Raw genomic sequence first — 21,706 nt, 5'->3', positions numbered from 1 at the left:
TGGGATACAAATTACATATACTCAATTCAAGTTAAAAGTGCTTTATAAAGTTAATTGTATATTGAAGATTTTGCAATGTGATTTTGTGTGTGTTATGTCAACATTGTCTATTGTGGTTAACGGGTCAAATTGCCATTTAGGAAGGCATATACCATAGATGGAATCATTATAATGCAGATGACTGAAAATGTGTGTATTTTGTCAAACCTCCCATGGCACATAAATGTCAGAACAATATTTATTGTGTATATTGTCTACTTGAATGTGTTCCGAGTCCATTATAATACAGGAGCAATTTTTTAACTGCATGAATGATGACAGGTGACAAGTGGGTATGCAATATGTATTGAACTTTAGATTTAACTTTAGCTTACTGGGTAAGATGGTTGCCATTGTGGTTAAACTTACTTTAACGATGCAGTAAACAGTTTCACTGCTACTTTACCTATGTTTTGAACCCACAGAGCGAGTATCCAATGTGACAGTCAGGGTCAATATGACTGACTTAGTGGAGTTCAATGACACTGTCCAACTAGAATGCTCCGCCCTTGGCTCCTCCCTCTTTTACCGTTGGCATAATGGAAGTTCTGACATCACGGCCAGTGAGCGCGTTCATCTGAGTGCTGACAGCAGAATTCTCACCATAAGAGTTCTGAGGACTGACCGCGGACCTCTATACTGCACTGTGTCCAATGCCAGCAGTAATGGCACCAGTCAGCCAGTGCTCCTCAACATCAGCTGTGAGTCTGCTTCTGCTCTGCATGTGCAACATCGCTACTGCTGTTGGCTTTATTTTGCTCTCCATAACTGGCTTTGCACCAGAAAATTGCATGTGGTGTTAATATCCAGAATTGATTGCCACAATGGGAACTATACAGATTGTGTCTGTCTGTTGTTCAGTGCTACTGTCATGGTAGTCCACACTATTAATTGCTTTTACTATTTACGATTGTATTGGAGAATTCATCTTGTGCTGTCTTTTCTTCTCAGTAAGAGCAGATACCAGTACCAATGGTCTCAAACTCGCTGCCATGGAGCACTGTGCGCATGCAGGTTTTCATTCCAGAGACCGAATGCTGCCTTCATTGATTGATTCCAATGACTCGTTCAGCCATATGCATCTGACTGCGTTAAAGCACAGAATATAAACAACAGCTATTTAGACAATGTGAATAATGCATATTTCACTTAATAAAGGCCTATGTTATGTGCAAACCTACAGTGCTAATTCAGCAAATAACTGAACTAATTACACAATTAAGATCTGAGGCTGGATTAAAAACCTGCATACACGGCCCTCAATGGAACTGAGTTTCAGAGCACTGCCATTACTAGACAACCAGTATTTGGTACAACCATCAAAACAATGAGTGAAAACAAAACCTTCAAAATGATGACTCAATGAACAGGTACAAAGTTACTGCTATATTTTTCTCCTCTGTCAAAAGAACTTATTTGGTAATCTGCTCTTTTTTACTCAAGTTTCTTTCATTCTTCGAAGTACAAGGCCCTTTAACCAATTCTGAGATGTCAGTGATTCCAGACTTAATAAAAATAAAGGGCCTTACTTTTCCCAATATTCTTTATACTATATGTGTAGCTGGATGATAACTATAATGACCTGCCATTCTTATTGCCTAATAATACAGTGATGCTTTTGCTGTGTTAATGTGACCATGTTATCAATGGTCAAATGCTTGCTGAGCTTGCTTGAGTGCCTCCTTGCAGTTTGGTTGGTTGATCTCACGATGAGGTCAAATAAGTTTTGCTTCAGCATTTTCTACACAATTCTTGTGCAGTGTTAACACGGGTAATGTGTTGTAGTTGGACCGGATGATGTTAAGGTGACTGTGGACCCTCCAAAAGTAGTCCACCCCACTGGATCCAACCTCACTCTGTCCTGCTCGGCTCAGTCCAGCCCTCCTGCAGAGTTTACATGGGCTTTTAATGGGACGAACACAGAGGGTCAGAAATTGAACCTGGAGAACATTCAGGAGAGTCAGAGTGGCGGTTATACCTGTTGGGCCCATAACAACATAACCCTGAGGTCTCAGCCTTCTGACCCCATACAGATCTCTGTCATAGGTGAGTAAGCAGAGTATAGACAACACTGAGGGCTGAGACAGAGATATAGAGGTCATGCAGTATGTGACTGGTGATGGTGAGGAGACTGGTCATGTTACTCTAAAAGCGACTACTAGTAGACTGAGAGATTGTGATAGGAAAAACATGGATGCCTGGCCCCATTTGCACAGGCAGCAGGTCCTGCCCAGAAGACCTTGCTCTGGAGTTTCATGCTGGAAGATGACACTGTTAATTGGTTACTGAATTAAACAAGAGGTGTCCCTGTCCAAGGAAAATGTCAGTACTTGTATTATTCCAAACTATTTTAACCGGACCAGACACTGTCAATGTAGTCGTAATACTTGTAGAAGACGGGAACCACTGGATGTCAAAACGGAATTTCATATGTCGTGATACAGTACACGCAAAAAACATTGGCAGTTGTAAAGATTGTCATTGGTTCATTGATTCACACAGTATGGTTTGATTCGTTGTTGGCTGTTGAGAAGAAAAGAGCCCTGTTGAGAGTTATTTTCTCCATCTACTGTAAACGTAAACAAAATTTTGCAGTTTAGTTTGAGGATGGGATACATAAGACTTTAGCGAATGCTTCCACGTAATATTAACAATCATTGTGTAATATTGATGTGGAATGTTTTCTCTTGATAAGATAACAAAGTTGGGTAACGCACAGGTGTTATTACTTGAAATGGAAATTAAATAGTAGCTGGGTAATTCAATAACCCACCAAAGGGTTACTGGAATAGTGTGTTCATCAATGTTAAAATATATTTTATTTTATTTTATTTAGAAAAATGTATTTAAAGGGAGTGATACGTTTCACAAATAAGGTTTGGCAGACCAAAGGGATAAAATAGTTCAATAAGAACAAAGAGAGGGAGAGAAAGAATGGTCTATGAAAGAATGGCCTCTCAGTTTTCCGGAGAGCAGGTTTCTCTCAGCTCAGTGTTCCAGAGAGCAGGTTTCTCTCAGCTCAGTGTTCCAGAGAGCAGGTTTCTCTCAGCTCAGTGCTCCAGAGTGCAGGTTTCTCTCAGCTCAGTGTTCCAGAGAGCAGGTTTGTTTCAGATTCAGTGTTCCAGAGAGCAGGTTTCTCTCAGACTCAGTGTTCCAGAGAGCAGGTTTCTCACACACCTTGTGGTGTTGAAACTATCACCTTCTTACTGTTTGAAGTGATTGACAGTCCAATGTGTGCAATTTTTTTTTCTCTCCAATGTAGAGAAGATATCCGATGTGAGCATCACAGGTCCCACAGGAGTACTGATAGCAGGTAACGGCTCTGCCAACCTGAGCTGTCAGGCAGCTGCTGGAACCCTCATCTCCACAAAGTGGCTGAAGGATGGACACTCACTGTCTCCTAGCAACAGAAGCACCTTCTCTGGTGACAACAGCTCTGTGTCCATAGACCCTGTACATGGCTCTGATAAAGGGCACTACCAATGCAGACTTACCAACCCTGTGAGCACAGGCACTGTCAGCTACAACCTAACTGTCAACTGTGAGTAGAGGGAAGCCTGGCCTGTATTCATTTCTAAACACAAAAGTGTGTTTTGCACATTTAAAAACTACAGAAACAGTTACCTTATGTAATAGTTTTGACTGCAAGTGTGCAAGTTATAGCTCCACTAACCAAATTCATTAGTGACTGTGTTCACTGCAGTGTGCTTCAGTCTTAACTGGCTGGGCTGTGGGTTACAGATGGACCAGAGGACGTTGTCATACAGGGACACAGAGAGATAGAAGTGGGCGACACAGTGGTGCTGACCTGTTCTGCATCATCAGTACCTCCTGCAACATTCACCTGGACCTTTAACGGGAAAGAGACTGGTGTCCTAACAGAGGAGTACACTATTGAGAAAGCCTTAATTGATTACAGTGGGACTTACACCTGTCTGGCTAGGAATTCTGTGACTGGTTTAAGTATTTCCTCTGCTCCACGTCTGTTGACTGTTACAGGTGAGATGTAATCTGAAATGCAACTGAAATACAACATATATGCATATATCATAGTAAGTGTAAGCATGAATTTGGTGTAGTAGTGGACCATGACTGTAGAGTTGTGTTGCCATAGAAAAGTAGATGAGACGGGTGCGTGGGGGGGTTAGGACCCAAAATGCACGACTCAGAAACAATGTAGTTAAGTCCCGTGAGGGCTTTATTCGGGGAAATCCAGAGAGCGTAGTCAAAAATAAGCAATGTTCGTACACGTAATATCCAGCCAAAAAACCAAAGCGCAGTACCGAGGGAGAAGGCAGTCTCGTAATCGGTACACATGCAAGAAGTCCAGGAGCCAGGAAAGCGGTCAGCGGGGCAGAAGTACAGACGGGTGGTAGGCAGGCTCAGGGTCGATGACGGCGCAAGAATCAAGACCGAAGTCTACTCCGCGGGGCAAAAGTACAAAAACAGCAGGCAAAGACGTGGTACAGGCAGGCAATGGTCAACAAAACGGGAGTCAATAATCTTTGGTCGGTAAACAGGCTTGGCTCATAACAGGTAGACAATGGTTTCACAAACACCGCACACACAAGTGCCGCCCTGACAAACAGGAAGCAAACAATTTCACAAAAACAAGACCTGAAACTGAGCTTTATATGCAGGTGAAGACAGGTTTAGACAATTAGCTTGAGAGCAGCAAGAGAATGGAAATCAGGTGTGGAGGATTGACAAGTTAGAGGTAATTAGTAATCGTTAGTAATAAACATATCCTGCCCTAGCATTAGTAAATTAGTCAATGACATGCACAAGAAACGTAAGGTAAACATGAACAGCTGGTGAGAATGTTAGTATTACCCAATCCTGATCTAGCATTAGTAGATTAGTAAGTAGAGGGAAATTGAAACAATTAGGGTGTGAGTGACAGAAAGGGAGAGAGAAAGCAGGAATGCAAGACTTGCAGAAAGACATGAAAAAGTGTATGCTAATCAATGACCAGTACAACGCAACATGAAACAAATTCTGACATAACAAGTTTGCGAAATATGACAATAAACTAAATAACATGACATGGCAAGACTAACAATTAAATCATAACAACAACTAAACACGAAACATAACATGACATGAAACATAAAAACGTGGTGATACTTGACCAGGGGTCGGCAACCCTGGTCCTGGAGAGCCGCAGGGTCTGCTGGTTTTTGTTTTCGCCTTATTATCAGCAACCGATTCATACCCAAGAAACAAGGTGAGGCCAGTTAACTGAGTAATCGACTGCTTGAATTGATCAATTAAGTGCTGAGTAACAACGAAAGCCAGCACACCCTGCGGCTCTCCAGGACCAGGGTTGCCGACCCCTGTACTAGATTAACATAATACGTGACATGACAGTAACATAACCTAGACCATAACTAAACATAAAACATGACATGACAAACATGAAACGTGACAGTAGAGAATCCTATCCTGTCCTACTGATGTCATACAGCCATATCGGGAATTACAATTCAGTGCTTGTCTATTTGCCTTAATGATATTAACACAATGACTAATTGTTATTAACACAGTAGTGAAAATTGTTCAGTGAGTTTTTTATGTTGTACGGATGTGTATGCACACCTAGGGATCTCTCTGGGGAAGAACATCTGCTAATTGAATAATAATAACATTCTGAAATGCATTTAATCTGATTTAAAATGGATTAATAACTATATGTGTGTAATGAGGTGCTATTCTGGATGGTGTGGATCTATGCACGACTGGAGGAGCATGCAGAAGCTGTTGATTACACTGGCTGAGCTGTGTACATGCTGAAATGAGCACCCTGCTAGCATGTGTACAGCACAACAAAAAACTTTTAAGTGTTCCAGAGAGCAGGTCAGAAGTGTGCTCCAGAGAGCAGGTTTTTCTCAGCATGTGCACAGCACTGTTTTAACCAGCGTTCTGTGGCGATGCTCTGTGTTTCTGCAGTACCCACCCCAATAGGGGCAATACTTGGGGGTACGTTTGGCGCTCTGGCATGTGTAGCACTGGCTGGAGGGGCTTTTGTCTTCATGAAGAAGAAAAAGAGGTGAACACACCAGTTCTCTCTTATTCAAACAAACCATAATTATGTTTTCATTTTTGTTTCATGTTGATGATACATTGAATACATATTACATGCATTATGCCAAGAGAAGAATTGTTGCAAAAATATTGCATTAATTGTCAACCACTGTTTATGAATGCAGTCTATTGCACCTCTGTGTCAGTAATTGAGTGTGTCACTAATGCTAATATCATTTTGCATCAGTTATGAAACACACAACACTCTCACTGTTCAAAGGTAATGTTTGTCTCCTTGTGCTTCTACAGGAGGGACATCCCATGCAACCAAGGTGAATACACCTACATATACTGTACCTTACAATGAACATTTTGCCTACAAATGTATGATCACTTGAATTACGGGCACTAATAATACATTACATCGGTTCTGTATTTCAGATGCACAGGCTGTTGTGTATGAAAATACCAAAGAGTTGGGTGGACCCGTTGTGTATGAAAACCTGGCTGAGGTGAGAGACTGTGGAGTCAGAGTTTATTGAGCTGGAGTTGCTCCCTTCCCACAGCACACTGTGCGGACATTTTGTGTCCTGTCTGTCTCTGATGGCTCATTATGCAACAGGTGCACAGCTGCAAAACATTTCTGCACTCACACATAGTGAATGGCTTGTACTCTCAGCACAACTTGGTATATTTGACTTGAAGGTTTGTAATTACACTGTACAGTTTGTTGTGTCTAGGAAACGACAGAGTCCAAATCTTCAATTTGTCGAAAAACATCTTCGTGAGGGAAAAGATGACACCACAGCCGCAAGATCTTCAGGAAAATCAGACTATTAGCACACGTGCATAAAGCCGGATCAGCTCTCCAGAACTGAACCCCGACTGTCATTTTTACACCCATTTTATACACAGTTACTCTACAGTAGTTCTACTTACAACCCCTCATCAAACCTCATTCTGGCAAATCACCCACACTGTTCTTATCGTAACTCCTCCCAACGCTCCTCCCACAACGTCATTGTGGCAAATTGTCAACGGTCCTTATGCTCTGCCAACTCTGTACAAAGTTCAGGGCGTTCTGCCAACTAGAACAAAGTTCAGGACTCCCCGTGTCCTCACTTCACCCCGCACCTGCTCTTGGCAAACTACCAGACCTCATAAAGTTCTGGATGCCCCCCCTCTAACACACTCGTCATCCATACACGTCACTCTGTATCTTTCGCTTTTATAAGACAAACTAAGCAGCAGTAATCATTGAAAATATACAGACAAACTAAACATTTCATTAATATTCACTTCTAATATACTTTTCTAATATAGACATACTAAACATTTCATTAATTATTCTCTTCTAAGGGAGTAAATGTACGTTTCACATTCTTTGCTCTCATTTCAACAGTTTTCACTGTGGTTTCTTACGTTTTCATAAGCTCAGCTATAATTAATGTTCTAGGTCAAATAGATACACTTCTGGAATAAAACATTGAGTCCTGGAGAAATCAGTCATATCTCGCTTTGCCCGTGTCCTTGACTACACAGTTCGAGACGCCCCCCCCCCCCCCCCCAGCTGGCTGGCTCACTGTGTAATCCTAGCACAATTTAGCAGTTAATCAGATTGAAACTATACAGGGTACACATCATACTTTAATAAGGATTTATTGATACACCTTTAGCATACATCAAGCACTTTGGAGGAACCAGCCTGCTCACTAAGGTGGAGTCTGATTTTGACTGATTTTTGATTGTTTATCATGCTTTTAGGAGGGAGATCTTTTGTTCTGTGAATTTTCCCCTACAAGTTCCTTTCTGGTCACCATCACATTTTGGTCAGAAATGATCTCATGGTTCCTTTGCTGTTGTGCTCTAGGGCTCAATTGATCCCAGGTCTGTAGCTTCAGAAAACAGAGATGGTAAGACCCTATTCATCTTGGACCATGTTAAGACTAATTGTAAGATTGAAAATTGGCATTTTCTAGCTACTGTAGCATCATTTTTGTCCTTCTTGCTTCTAGATTATCAGGAATTGCAATTCAAAGATAGTGCTACCTACTGCACCATGAAGAGGTTGGCTTAAAAATATCTTGTTATAAGTATTCTTTGTTGTCCAAAGTTTGTGATATACTATTTTAACTGTACATTTAATTATGTTGTTGTGCATAAGTCATGGTGAAACTCACACAACCTCTTTTCTCCCTTCCTGTTTCTCTCTCTCTTTTTCAGTCATTGACGAATGGCAGGGCAGACCTGTGTAGGGCTTGGTATCATTTGGATTTCAGCAATTCCGGTTCCGGTTCTGCGTATCCGTTCTGATTCTTGGTTCCAGGGTTCCGATTCCAATATGGTTAAACAAATAGTGCCACTCCTAAAATATGATTGGCCACCCCAGTGCTACCCCGCACATAGTCCATCTGCATTTACCAAGACACCGTTTTTACCAAGACACGTCTTTCCCGTTTTGCTGCATCAAAAGTGCACCTGTCAGGAGCAGCAATCTGATTTGCGCGTTATTGCCTGTTTTGTCAGTCAATCGGTTTATAATTGTCTTATGATAACAATATATGATGTCATGTATGATATACTATTTAATTCAGATTAGTCATAATTGGTGCAATTTTGGGGCTCTTCAGTGGGCTGTGTGCTAAAATAGCCAGTGTGACAGGCATTTGTCATCGTTAAATGTCATTGCCTTATCAGTAGCCTACAGCCTCTTCATTTATGTTTATGTAACCTAGACCACACAAAGAGATCACTAAGGGTCTGAGTAACTAGGTCTGGGAGTAACCGGTATTCCCCACTATCAGGTATTCAAATGAATGAATGCACGAGGAGACGGTGTACAAAAATAATGCACTTTAATTTCTGGTGTATTTTGGTTGACGTAGAATATATATCAATAAAGACTTTGTTCAAGGTGGAAAAAGAGTAGTTGTATAAATAGTATCTATAAATATTACACATACTATTCCAATAGCATACCTGACATCACCCACTACAATGAGTCATTGCCTAAGCTACAGCCAGGCTATTAGGCCTACTACAATTTGAGGAAAACCAAAATACATAATCATTCCCATAAGGGCGAGGAAAACAAAAGGGGAGGCCAGCCGAGATCAGAATCACCCTGAGGTAACAGCCAGCTATATACTATACCATAGAAGTGCTATAGTCGGCTTAGCTGCACGCACAAGTTAGGTATATACTACACCATAGAGTGCCACAATCAGTTCAATTATGCACCACACTTAGGGAAGAATCCACTACAAATCCTCCAATGAATTATTACGATTAGCCCACTACAAATCCAGCACAGCCAGTAAAGTTACTGCATCACACACTTAGTAAAAGGCCCCACCAAAGACAACACTGCCTATGACCACAGCACAGGAAAGAAAAGAACAGGCCTCGCCAAACAAACAAAAAGATAATAAACAAACAAACTTGGAGGTGGTTTTACACACTAGTAAGGCACACAGAGAAACTTCCTACAACCTAGCTTTGACTCACTAGTTTGACATTTTTTCTGAAGCAGGGAAAAACAGTGGCTACAATTCGCTCCTGAAAATAACAAGACTACATTAGCCAATGTACAATTACAATGTAGACTGGAATATATTTTCAGCATAGAAAACTACAAAGACAATGAGTGCATATTCAATACCCAGCAGCGCATACATTTCTTATTTGAATTCATAAATTACACTGTTTAATATACATAACATTTACCTTCATAAAATCCTCAATCAACATTCATACCGCTAGCCATCCTTCGTTCTGTTGGGTCGTGACGTGAACGAGGGAGCTACAATTTTAAAAACGTACATCATTAATGGGTAAACCGCAATAAACGGCAAGAAAAAATTTTTCTTTTTATTTTTTTAGTACCTGAGAGCATTGGCGCACCATGCACGTACTACAGCCAAAGATGACAACCAGGCACCAAACGACTGATACACTGTAATGTTTAAAACACATCACGCAATTGATAAGCTTACGGCATGTATTGACGGATCTATGCATAAAGAATTTCAACAAAGACGCGGTTTAGACAAAGGCGCTTCCCTTACCCGCTTCGTATTAGATCACCGCCGGCAGAATCCCTATGCAAACAGTGCTCTTACCACTGTGTTTGTCGCACCAACTACTTTCAAACAAAGAGCGGCTGCCCGGCATACTATTTTACCTGCATTACTTTTGGTCACATGAGGAGAAAGCATCAGGTGACTCATTAAACCTGATCATGTGAAATGAAATCAGGTGTATCTCTGGCTTATCCCCCTCCCACCCGTCACATTTAGATTTAGTAGACTAGTAATGAATAGTGTTTTGTTGTTGTTTTTCACACATAAAACAACATATAAAAATAATAAAAATAAATAACCCCCAAAATGTTTTGTGTGCGCAAAGCCAGGAGTCATGGTTGTCACCCCCAGGCAACCCTTGGACCCCACTTTGCCACCTGAGTCAAGAAAAAACTAGAACCGCCCCTGTACATACAATAACAATAAATAAACTTAACTATTTCCACAAAGTGAATTGAAGAAATATCCACAAAAGTAATATAAAAAAGAGATGGTTAAACACATAGAGAACAAAAATAAATTGAATCCCTGAAAACTATAATCATTAAGACCTTATCAAATATAATTTCACATTTTAATCATATTTACATGCGCCTCCTCTTAATCACTGTGCTCTCCTTCCTCATTCTCACTCTATTGTCTTTTCTCGGCATTTTGCCTGGTAGTCATTTTCCCTCAAAATGAAGCCACACTTTTGACCGTTTCACGCTATGGAAATGGAAATGGAAGTGTAGCTTATGACGCTGTAGCCGTGCTCGTAGTTCAAAAAATCGACACGCTATTGACGCATGACTCTGTCGGTGGCAGATTCTGAGCAGATGTACGTGTCTGCAATAGGCCGGTTACATCTACATTCAAACTTAGAATCATATTGCAGCATGTATTAATTACCATGTTTGAACGCGAGAGAGAACATTTTAGATATGCAGTATTAATTATTTCTGCCACAAACTCAATTACCCTTCTAAAATAGTCAATATTATTGGGTAGTGAAGCGCCGAAGAATGGGAGTCAGAGGCGGAGTATCCAGGTTAATTGTTTTCTTTACTATGGAATTTGTCAGTTAACAGGCAGAGCAAACTGGTTAGAACAAACATGCAATCATGTATATATCAACCCGCACCTTATTACAGTCTGTGGGGAACACTTATCACACACACACAAGGTTCCGTAGGTGAATTATGTCACGTCACTACAGTAGACAATTTAGTTGGCAAAAAAGTTGGTTAGTTGGTTAACCAAGAAATGAAACTTGATCAGAAGCCTACTAACAGTCTCCACACACACTTACCCATCTGTAAAACGGTTCGTTTCGATCCTGAAGCTGATTGGCTGAGACCGCTGTTTCACCGTGACTGTAAGTCCCATACAGTAAACGTAAATCAACCCGCCTGTTTGCAAACGATATCACTCCGTTCGTTATTTTAACTGAAATCTATAGCAACCACTGTCTCCACAGTACCATGGTGCAGACATTATCGGATGCGAGGCTCGAAGCGAGAGCGATAACGTCAGTCAGTGGTCATAATGTGAAAGCTCGCTTCAAAGCTATTGGAGACTCAATGTCAGGGACAGAAAACGCTGGAGTGACATACTGTACTGGCCGTCACTGATGTCAACGTTACCCCAGGCCCAGCAGTTAAAAGGAGAACCGAGACAGGAGGCATTTCACCCTAGCCTGAACAAATGGGACAGCATCCATCCATCCATCCATTATCTGAACCCGCTTATCCTGACCAGGGTCGCAGGGGGCTGGAGCCTATCCCAGCATACATTGGGCGAAAGGCAGGAATACACCCTGGACAGGTCGCCAGTCCATCGCAGGGCACACACACCACTCCCTCACACACTCATACCTACGGGCAATTTAGACAATCAGCCTAACGTGCATGTCTTTGGACTGTGGGAGGAAACCGGAGTACCCGGAGGAAACCCACGCAGACACGGGGAGAACATGCAAACTCCGCACAGAGAGGCCCCGGCCGACGGGGATTCGAACCCAGGACCTCCTTGCTGTGAGGCGGCAGTGCTACCCACTGCGCCAATAAACGTAAATAAAGCCAATCGAACAGCTAACTAGATGCGGCCACGAGATAACAAAGTAACATTAACGATACCAATTTCTTGCTAGCAGCTGTTTTCTATTGCCCAGCAATCATTAATTGTGTTCTGCGGACTACATTATCTGGCGGAAGAATGGTTGCTTAATGATTTAGAAAAGAAAGTAATATTGTGTCATCCATTAACTGTTTATAAATGTTGTAACCGTTTTATAAAAAGCTATTGAGGCTCTTGTATGGGGCAATACATTCGCGCTTAAAGGTGGAGGTGGTGAAAGAACAAAAGGAGCAGGAGGCAAGAGAAATCATCGATGGTGCGACACGTGCGACATCAGCCAATCAAACGCCCAGTCAGTAAAACAGAGCCGTTTGACAATGGAATAGCGTACATGGTGTATTTTATGAAAACAAATTGAAAATGTGAAGCATTCACAACATTAAATGGCATTGGGAAAAGGTGAAGTTAGTTGGCATTAGTTGTATAGTGTGATCCAAGTTAGGGTGGTTTGCCTTTTACAGTTGTTGTTATTGTGGTGGTGGTGGACGGATATAACTTTGAATACTCTCTGTGTACTTACTTCTGTGTATGGGGTTCAAAACTGCCATCATAATAAAAATACATCATATTTACTAGATAGATTGACCAGTACCCACCACCTGGCTGTTTGGATCAAATTATTATTGACATAGCAAATATGAATATAGGCCAATGCATACACACATGCGCACACACATGCAGTTCCTTCTCCACTGTCCTGCTCTCATTCACACTTCAGTAACTTTGTGCTCCCTGATTTTATAGTAGTGAATATGGTAAATGGACTTTATTTGCACTCTCAGTGAGCACTTTATTAGGTAGACCAGATTGTTAATGCAAATATTTAATCAGCCAATGAATCGACACGCACGGTGGGGGAGACAATCAGTCGCTCTTACTTCCTGAGCTAATGTCACGTTTATATATACTGTACAACCGCTCGCTCACACTGCCTACTCTTCTGTCTGTATTTCTATGCATAGACTATTTTATGTTGCATAGACCATGAAGATCCCCCTGTAAAATGATAACTAAGAAAGCATGGGCTCCAAAATACAGTAACACCATGCTAAAGTCCCACTGGTAGCAGCTTGTCTTTGTTTATGACTGGGCAGGGACTTACTAATCATTTGTGACCCCTGTATTTATCATGGCTGTATCATCCCTATAAGTCTGCAATATTCCCAGTGAGGTGGTGAAATCTTTGATGGCGCAGGTTTCGATTTCCTTGAATTACTCAAACTACAATTACCATTCCTAAAGCCTGTGGGAAAAGTTAATGTCAGCAACCGTTCTTTCTGCCCTGCAGCGCTGTCATTTGTACGGGAGTTTGCGGTGTTTGAGATTCAGGTGTTTGAGATTCAGATCCTCCGTTTCATCAGCCTGTAGGGGGTTCTGTATTCAGTGCAAAATGATCATTCTGATGCATTTTAACTGACATAATTATTGTATGGAAAAATAAAATCTGATTTCACATTGTAGTTTTTAAAAGGTTGGTCTTATGACAGTCACAATGATTATCCAATTTTTTCGAGTACAGTAGAATGTCACGTTGACAAAAAATCTCAACGGAGCTCATATGTAGGCTGTAGATGAAGTAGAATATTCCGCCTTATCTCGTTGTTCATTTAGAAGGCGTTTGGTCCCCTCTAGTGGTGTGTTGTGGTTATTAGTTCAGATGCTGTTTGTGGCACATTGTTTTCGGTGTTTTGTGATCCGTTTCGTTAATTAAAGCCAAACTGGCGTTTTAGAAATACGATTTTAAATAATTTCAGAAAACGGACTGCTGAATAGAAGGTTGAAAATAACACTTCGATCACTTATGACAGCATCATAGTCTTCCTTTGTGACGCGAGGAGCATTATATAACGTGAATTCTATGCAAAACAAACTTGCTGCCGGAAAAAAGTGCCTAAAAGTGTAATAGTGAGGGAAATAAAATTTTTCTATATTTTCTATATATTTTTTTTATATTTCCCTATATTTTTGACACTGATATGTCACTGTCAAGCTGTGGGACTTGTTATGCAAGCCATGCCTTCTCCTGCCAAGGAGGGGATGATTATCTTGTGCTGAATGACTTAATAAATATCTTGGGTATCCTCCCTTGCATATAGAAACAGTATGGGACTAATTAAAATATGCACTAAAACTAATAATAATATAAAAAACCACAGAAAGTGAATTATCACTGTAAAACAATGTCATGCATACAATTATGTGGATCAAATGTTTTGTTGGGGGGCGGCATGGATGGTGCAGTGGGTAGCGAAGCCGCCTCACAACAAGGAGGTCCTGGGTTCGAATCCCAGGTGGCCAGGGCCTCTCTGTGTTCTCCCCGTGTTGCATGTTCTCCCCGTGTTCACGTGGGTTTCCTCCGGGTACTCCGGTTTCCTCCCACAGTCCGGAGACATGCAGGTTAGGCTGATTGGAGAGTCTAAATTGCCTGTGGGTATGAGTGTGTGAGTGAATGATGTGTGTGCCCTGCGATGAACTGGGAACCTGTCCAGGGTGTATTCCTGCCTTCTGCCCAGTGTATGCTGGGATAGGCTCCAGCCCCCCTGCAACCCTGTTCAGGATAAGCGGGTTAAGATAATGGATGGATGGATGGACAAAGAAAATAGTAATAGTACAGTAAGTGCAGATTTTTATAAGGGTATAGAAAAGGGATATTGGATGGGGTCGGGTAAATCAGGAGGGAGGTCTAAGGTACAGTCTGAAAAGGTGCGTTTTCTCTCTGCGTTGAAATTTGGGGAGGGATTCTGGTGGTCTGACAGTGGTAGGCAGGTAATTTCACCACTGAGGAACCAGAACAGAGAACAGGAGTGAACGTGCAGCCTGACCACCTGGTGCTCATAATGAGGGGACCACAAGGCGTCAAAAGAGCTGAGTTGTCTTGCTGGGGTGTAGGGAGCAGTCTGGATGTAAGGTGGGGCCTTACTCAGAGGTATAATCTCCGTGCAATGCAAGCAAACAAGCAATTATTTCCCACAAAAAATTCCATCTAGTCCAAGAGCTGCATCTCAGTTTCTTCTGAGATACCGGAGAAGCCCATTGCTTTTCTTGATTTCAAACTCAGTCAATTCAAGAATATATTTAGTTCTTCTGGATGGTGCTGAATAGAACACAAGACCACAAGCTAGAGAATATTCAGGAACATTGCCAAGACAAATAACCATGACCACCTTGCTAATGAAGTTTTTCACAATTGCTACAGTATAACAGTTAGGAAATATAAGTTAGGAAATATAAGGATATAATGGTTTCCTTAAGAGGCATGTATTTGTTGGTATTCGTATAGTATTTTCCTTTTTTCATTTTTCAAACTTTGATTGTCAGTATATTGTGCAAGGGTAATTTTCTTATTTGATTCTTAATTGAAAATGTGTGTTCACAAAATGACAATCCTGTGATAACCTTCTATTTTTAATCCTCTGTCACGTTTCAGGTCTGTTTTGCCATGTTTTATGTTTATTCATTTTGTCTTAGTCTCGTAATTGTCTTATAATGTATTGTGTTAGTCTAGGTTCGTCATGTTGTTTAGTTTATTTCTTGTTACGATTTATTTTTTGATTTATGTTTATTTTTACTTACACTGGTTACTGTTTAAACATATACTTTTACATGTCTTTCCGCAAATCTTGCATTCTGCCTTTCTCTCTCTCTCTTTCTGTCATTCACACCCTAATTGTTTCTATTTGTCAATTTACTAAAACTACTAACGCTAGATCAGGATTGGGTAGAACTAACAAACTAATCATGTGTTCATGTTACCTTACGTTTCTCGTGCATGTCATTTACTAATTTACTAATGCTAGGGCAGGATAGGTTTATTACTAACGATTACTAATTACCTTGTTAGAATTGTCATCCATCGCACCTGTTTTCTATTTTCTTGCTGCGCTCGAACTAATTGTCTACACCTGTCTACACCTGTATTTATATCCCATTTATATCGCTACTGTTTGTTGCAAAATTGTCTGCCTCTTGTTTACAAGCAACTCTTGAGCATTAGTTACTGGTTGATTCACGCTAAGATCCGAGCCTGTTTTACTGTTTCGTTGACCATCGTTTGTTTTTTGACCACGTCTTCGCCTACCGTTTTTGTACCTTTGCCTCGCTGATTGTTTCATGGTTTCGACTTCCGCATCGCCCTCGACTACGACCCTGCCTACGAGTTTGCCTCTTCCCTCGGCACCGTGCTTTTTGTTTGTTTATTTGTTTGGCTGGATCTACGTGTACGGACTTTGCTTGTTTTGACTACGCTCCTGGGATTCGTCCCGAATAAAGCCCTGACGGGACTTTATCTAACCATTGTTTCTGAGTCGTGCATTTTGGGTCCAACCCCCGGGCACCCGTCTCATCCTCATTACTATTAGACCGCTTTCTGAATTAAGTGCTTACCAAGAGTCTGTCTCTCTCCCAGCAGACAGCCTTTGACCTTAATGTCTCTGCTTCTCCTAGAAGGGGGTAGCTAGCACATGCTGGTCTTACAGCAAGGTCAGCAAGGGGTATTCGGAAGACCAAAATACTGATCGATGTTCGTGGCCAGCTTCACGTCTTTTTGTTTTGGTAAAGCCCCCCTTCTGAAAAAGTGTGTGTAAGAGTCTTACAATGTCCGATTCAAATCAGAAAGCTGGTAAGCTTTCTCACTTTCTGTCATTTCTTTGCAAATAAATACGAAAGTTAAACTCAAGTATAGCTATCGTTGTTTTTACTGGGATCTGTTTCATCAGACGATGCTCACCTGTGAAATGTTAAAGGGCATTTTTCCCTAACAATTGTCAGTATAACCACAAGTCAGTATAGAAAGCAGTCTATATTTGGACGGTGACACATTTTTGTTGTCTTGGCCTTGTACGGCCGCACATTGGATTTGAAATGAAACTATTTGTACATGTTTAAACTGCAGACTGCAGTTTAGACATTGGGTAAACTTTGTTGGAAGCAGAGCCCATTGTACTCATAGTTCCCCGTTTCATGGATAATTCATCAGCATATTTACTTCCCTGCGTCAGATTAAACCTCTTCAGTTCTCTTCAGCAGCTTCATGCTGAGCATGATGGAAGTTATAGCGCTGACCACAGGCATTCTAGCCCTACTCACAGGTCAGACATTTTTTAACTCACAACAGTGATACTAATTATGTTTACTGTATTATGTTTACTGCGTATGTTTATAGCTCTTTCTTGAAATGCTATGATATCAGGGACAACTACCATAACATTAACACTGAGAAAAAATGGGAAGTAAAATTATTTTAATTCAAGTTATGACTCTGTTAGAGGGAGAATTCTTACAAAAGGCGATGTCGACTATTGTTTGGTGACGTAATTCTAGATTAATTTGAGGTAGAGACACCATGGCCATTCACTGAAGACAAGCTCCTGCCTGCAGCCGGCCCAAATTTTGGCATTAAAAAAAGATCGAAAAAACGGGAAAAAAAAGTCAACAAAAGCATCAGTCAACATCAAGAAAAAAACATCAAGAAAGTCATTTTCTGTTGTAAAACGTCAACCTGTTTTGCCATACAAATCTCAAGATTTTGCCAAACCGCAACAGTCTCAGTGTGCAAATGCTGCAGTTTCCTTACACATGCTGTGTTGTTTTACGCAAGCCTAACAAACTACACACCATTGGAAACGTAATGTGACTAGTTTTTAGTCGTCACTTCAATAACATGCCCATAGTCGGTTCTTTGATGAGCTGAAGTTATACAGAATTTCTACTGCCGTAGCCTATCCACTTAAAGTTATGATGCATTGTGTGTTCAGAGATGCTCTTCTGCATACCAATGTTGTAATGTGTGGATAGTTGCGTTACTGTCACCTTCCTGTCAGCTTCTGTCTCTCATGAACAAGCCGTTTCTGTCTGCAGAAGTGCTGGTCAGTGGATTTTGTTTCGTTTTAGTTTTTTGCACCATTCTTTGCAAACTCAAGAGACTAGTGTGTGTGAAAATCCCAGGAAATCAGCAGTTTCTGAGATACTCTAACCATCCTGTCTGCCAACAACAATCATTCCAAGGCTAACGTCACTTCTGATGGTTGATGTGAACATTAACTGAAGCTCCTGACCTCTATCTACATGATTGTATGCATCACACTGCTGCCACACAATTGGCTGATTAGATAATAGATAGTGAGATGTCATAATCTGACTCCTAATAAATGTGATGAGTACATGCCTACTTGTCACTGTATTCTTTTTTGTGTTGATCACTTTGAATGGGAGGACAATTTAAACCTGTTTAATGGGCTGTTTAATAGCTGTGGTCAGTTTATATCACCTCAAAAGGCCTTGGTCAACCAGTAAAGCATGACGCTCACAGGAGTTGATTGGCACCAGGGGTGATGGTGGGCTTGCTTCACCAGAAATTTAAGCCAGCAGCCGCCACTGCCTCCCATTCTCTCCCGTTCCTATAGACGCTCTATGGGAAGGCCAGACTGCTTCAACTGACAGGACGGCGTTGGCCTACCACACGATACAACAGTGATGGGCAGCAGAGCATATGCATGTCTAATCTACAGGTTGATCTACCTTAAAGCAATGAAGTTTACAGACACAGACAGCAGTCACAAAGGAAATGAATGGAAGACCATACCAAACCCCAGCTTGTTTCCGCCCAAAATGCTCAGGAAACCTGAAGGCAGCCAAACATTCCAAAAGACCAGTGATGAAAAGCAGAACGCCAGCCCAAGGTGCAGGACTTGGATGCTAATTTCCAATTCAAACCAAAAACCAAACCTAACCAAAGGCCACCAGTGTCCTCCAGTTTCACTACCTCTTCCACCCCAATAAGCGGATTAGAGTTTGAAAGGCTTGTGCGTTGAAGTGTACTGCAACTTATTTCCATTGTAGGCGTGATCCACTTCCTGATCCCTGGAGGTAAATGGTTGGCATTTATATAGCGCCTTTATCCAAAGCTCTGTACAATTGATGCTTCTCATTCCCCATTCATACATACACTCACACACACCAACGGTGATTGGCTGCCATTGCCATTGGCACCAACCAGCTCATTAGGAGCATTTGGGGGTTAGCTATCTTGCTCAGGGACACTTCAACACACCCAGGGCAGGATCGAACCAGCAACCCTCCGACTGCCAGATGACTGCTCTTACCGCCTGAGCCAATTTCTATCCCAAGGTTTCAACACCTAATGAGATAAGGTCATTTTGCTACATTCTTACAGTGAAATATCCACTAGCAGTGTTTTTCATTCAAGACGAGGCCACATTTGAGCAAACACTACTTCTGTAATCACAGAAATGGTGCCAGATGCCAATGGAAGCATAGGCTAAAATCAACCGTCTTTTTGAAGATCGATAAATAAATACTAAAATGGACATGAACAGCTGTGCAGGTTAATTAGGGAGGGACTGCCCATCAAAGCCTCAGAGAAAGGTTGTTTATGAATGTGTTTACTGAATTCACTTGATAAATGCGTCTCTGATTTTAAAATAAGGGTTGACTGAAGAGTAATATTCTGTTTTATTGAAAATGTATAGACCCTTTGACACACAGTATAGAAATAATGTGGCCGATACCAATAACTGGTATTTGTCAGGTATATCAGCATGCCTCCCGGACGCTGATGCCAACCTGTTTTACATTATAGCATGACTGCAAAGTTCAACCAAGTTTCTGCATTAATGAGAGAAATAGATGAGTGTAATGTAATGACAATGGATTAAGAAAGTAAATGGTAAAAAAATATTCATTCAAAATAAATAATAACTGACAGAGATGTCAGTGATTAGGATACTTTTTGAAATTCTTGACACATGTACTGTACTGTATGTTGTTGTCATGTCATCGATAATCTTAGAGTATATAGCCTACCTGCAATGCGTTAAACTGCTGGATGCACCCTGTTATTCTGTGCTTTTAGGCACACTTTTGCAAATATAATCAAAACTCATAAAACACTCATGTATGTTCATACTTTAACTGTGCATGGAGGGGTGTCTCGGTGGCGCAGCCTGTAGAGCACTGACCTCTCTCTTGCTCCCATTCTTCCTGTCTCTCTATACCAGGGGTCTCCAACCCTGGTCCTGGAGAGCTACTGGGTCTGCAGGTTTTTGTTTTCACTTTAAAATCAGCACCTGTTGAGACCCAAGTAAGCAGGTGAGGGGAGTTAATTAATCAATTAGAGCAGTTGATTACAGTTAATTGCTGGGTAACAAGGAAAACCAGCAGACCCTGTAGCTCTCCAGGACCAGGGTTGGAGACCACTGCTCTATACTATACTGTTTAATAAAGCTGAAAAAGGCCTAAAAAATATCTTTAAAAAATATATATATATGCATGGAGAAATATTTATAGGAACATTTCCCTTGTTTCCCTCAGGGTGCTCTTCTGGTCTGAATTATCTACCACTGGGACCTCTGAATGGAGAAGTAGGAGGAAGTGTAACATTCACAACAACAGTCAACCCAACAGGACCAGAATTAGCAGCAATAACCTGGTCTTTTAATAAAGGCTCTGGACCTGTAAGTGTAATTGCCTTTCTCCCTACTGCCACTAAACCAGGGCCTGGGTACGTGGGCAGAGTGAGTCTGAACAATGTCACTGGTTTTCTGGAGCTCAGAGAGCTGACACTGGGAGACTCGGGAGATTATTCTGTGACCCTGACAACAAGTAACGCTCAATCACTGCAAGGGAAAACTAGACTGGAAGTGTACGGTGAGTACTAAGTATGGCATTTAGAACTGTCCGCTGCATTTAAAATATTCTGTTATTTCTGTTTGCTTATGGGCATCATTTACTCGATAATGTCTGAATGTCCCCCACATTGGACACAACAACCTGTCTGTCTGCAATCATTAGGGTTTTATTTATTCCATTTATCTTTTTTTTTTTTCTTTGATTTTGTGTGCATTCCCTTTTAATTACAGATATAACCCTATTAAATAGGCTAATTCCACACCATACAGATAAATGGGTGTGAAAGTGTTACATCATTTGCATTTTTTACTTTTTTAGTCTCACCTGTGTGACCTACAAAAAAAAATTCCATTTGTCCCAGTCTGGAGGCCTGACCTACTGTTAATATGGAGACATACAAGAGCTGCACTTTCCTAATTGATTGCCTTGTTATAATGGCCTTATCTCAGAGTGACAAAGTGTTCAATGAAAGCATTAATGTCTTTCTTTTTTCTAAATTTAGATGTTAACTTTTGAATGGCTGAAGTTTTGCCATGAAAGTTTGCCTTTTGACTATACTTAATAACAAAAGTAATTTTCACAATAAAATGTCAATATTACAAAACGGGGGATAAAATGTGAATATCACAATGGAACATTTCTGATTTCTGATTTCTGATTTCTGCCTTTGGACCCAATCCGGCTGGAAACACAAACAGGTTCATTTGATGAGTTGTCTGCAAGTCCATTGAGTGCTTTAATGCCAAATGTTGGTATTGATATCCATTAAAAGATTGTGGTTGTTTTTGTGGGATACA

General features: G+C 41.1%; 2 protein-coding genes across 2 annotated transcripts in view; both read left to right on the top strand.

Annotated features, from left to right (window-relative positions):
• LOC133135187 (carcinoembryonic antigen-related cell adhesion molecule 1-like) overlaps positions 1-8,986 on the top strand; it is a 48,424-nt gene extending 39,438 nt beyond the window's left edge. Inside the window, exons 5-13 of the mRNA XM_061252048.1 lie at positions 1,825-2,085; positions 3,302-3,580; positions 3,781-4,038; positions 5,989-6,088; positions 6,373-6,395; positions 6,505-6,575; positions 7,934-7,976; positions 8,079-8,130; positions 8,287-8,986. Coding sequence (XP_061108032.1) covers positions 1,825-2,085; positions 3,302-3,580; positions 3,781-4,038; positions 5,989-6,088; positions 6,373-6,395; positions 6,505-6,575; positions 7,934-7,976; positions 8,079-8,130; positions 8,287-8,293 — 1,094 coding nt within the window. The 3' untranslated portion in view covers positions 8,294-8,986. The remainder of the gene's footprint in view (positions 1-1,824; positions 2,086-3,301; positions 3,581-3,780; positions 4,039-5,988; positions 6,089-6,372; positions 6,396-6,504; positions 6,576-7,933; positions 7,977-8,078; positions 8,131-8,286) is intronic.
• A 7,870-nt stretch (positions 8,987-16,856) lies between these two features.
• Positions 16,857-21,706, top strand: part of LOC133135104 (hemicentin-1-like) — a 30,279-nt gene continuing 25,429 nt past the window's right edge. The window contains exons 1-2 of the mRNA XM_061251924.1: positions 16,857-16,881; positions 20,592-20,927. Coding sequence (XP_061107908.1) covers positions 16,857-16,881; positions 20,592-20,927 — 361 coding nt within the window. The remainder of the gene's footprint in view (positions 16,882-20,591; positions 20,928-21,706) is intronic.

Source organism: Conger conger, chromosome 1 (assembly GCF_963514075.1).
Source record: "Conger conger chromosome 1, fConCon1.1, whole genome shotgun sequence".
NCBI lineage: Eukaryota > Metazoa > Chordata > Actinopteri > Anguilliformes > Congridae > Conger > Conger conger.
The sequence above is the reverse complement of the archived record's forward strand: the minus strand, read 5'-3'. Positions and strand labels throughout refer to the sequence as shown.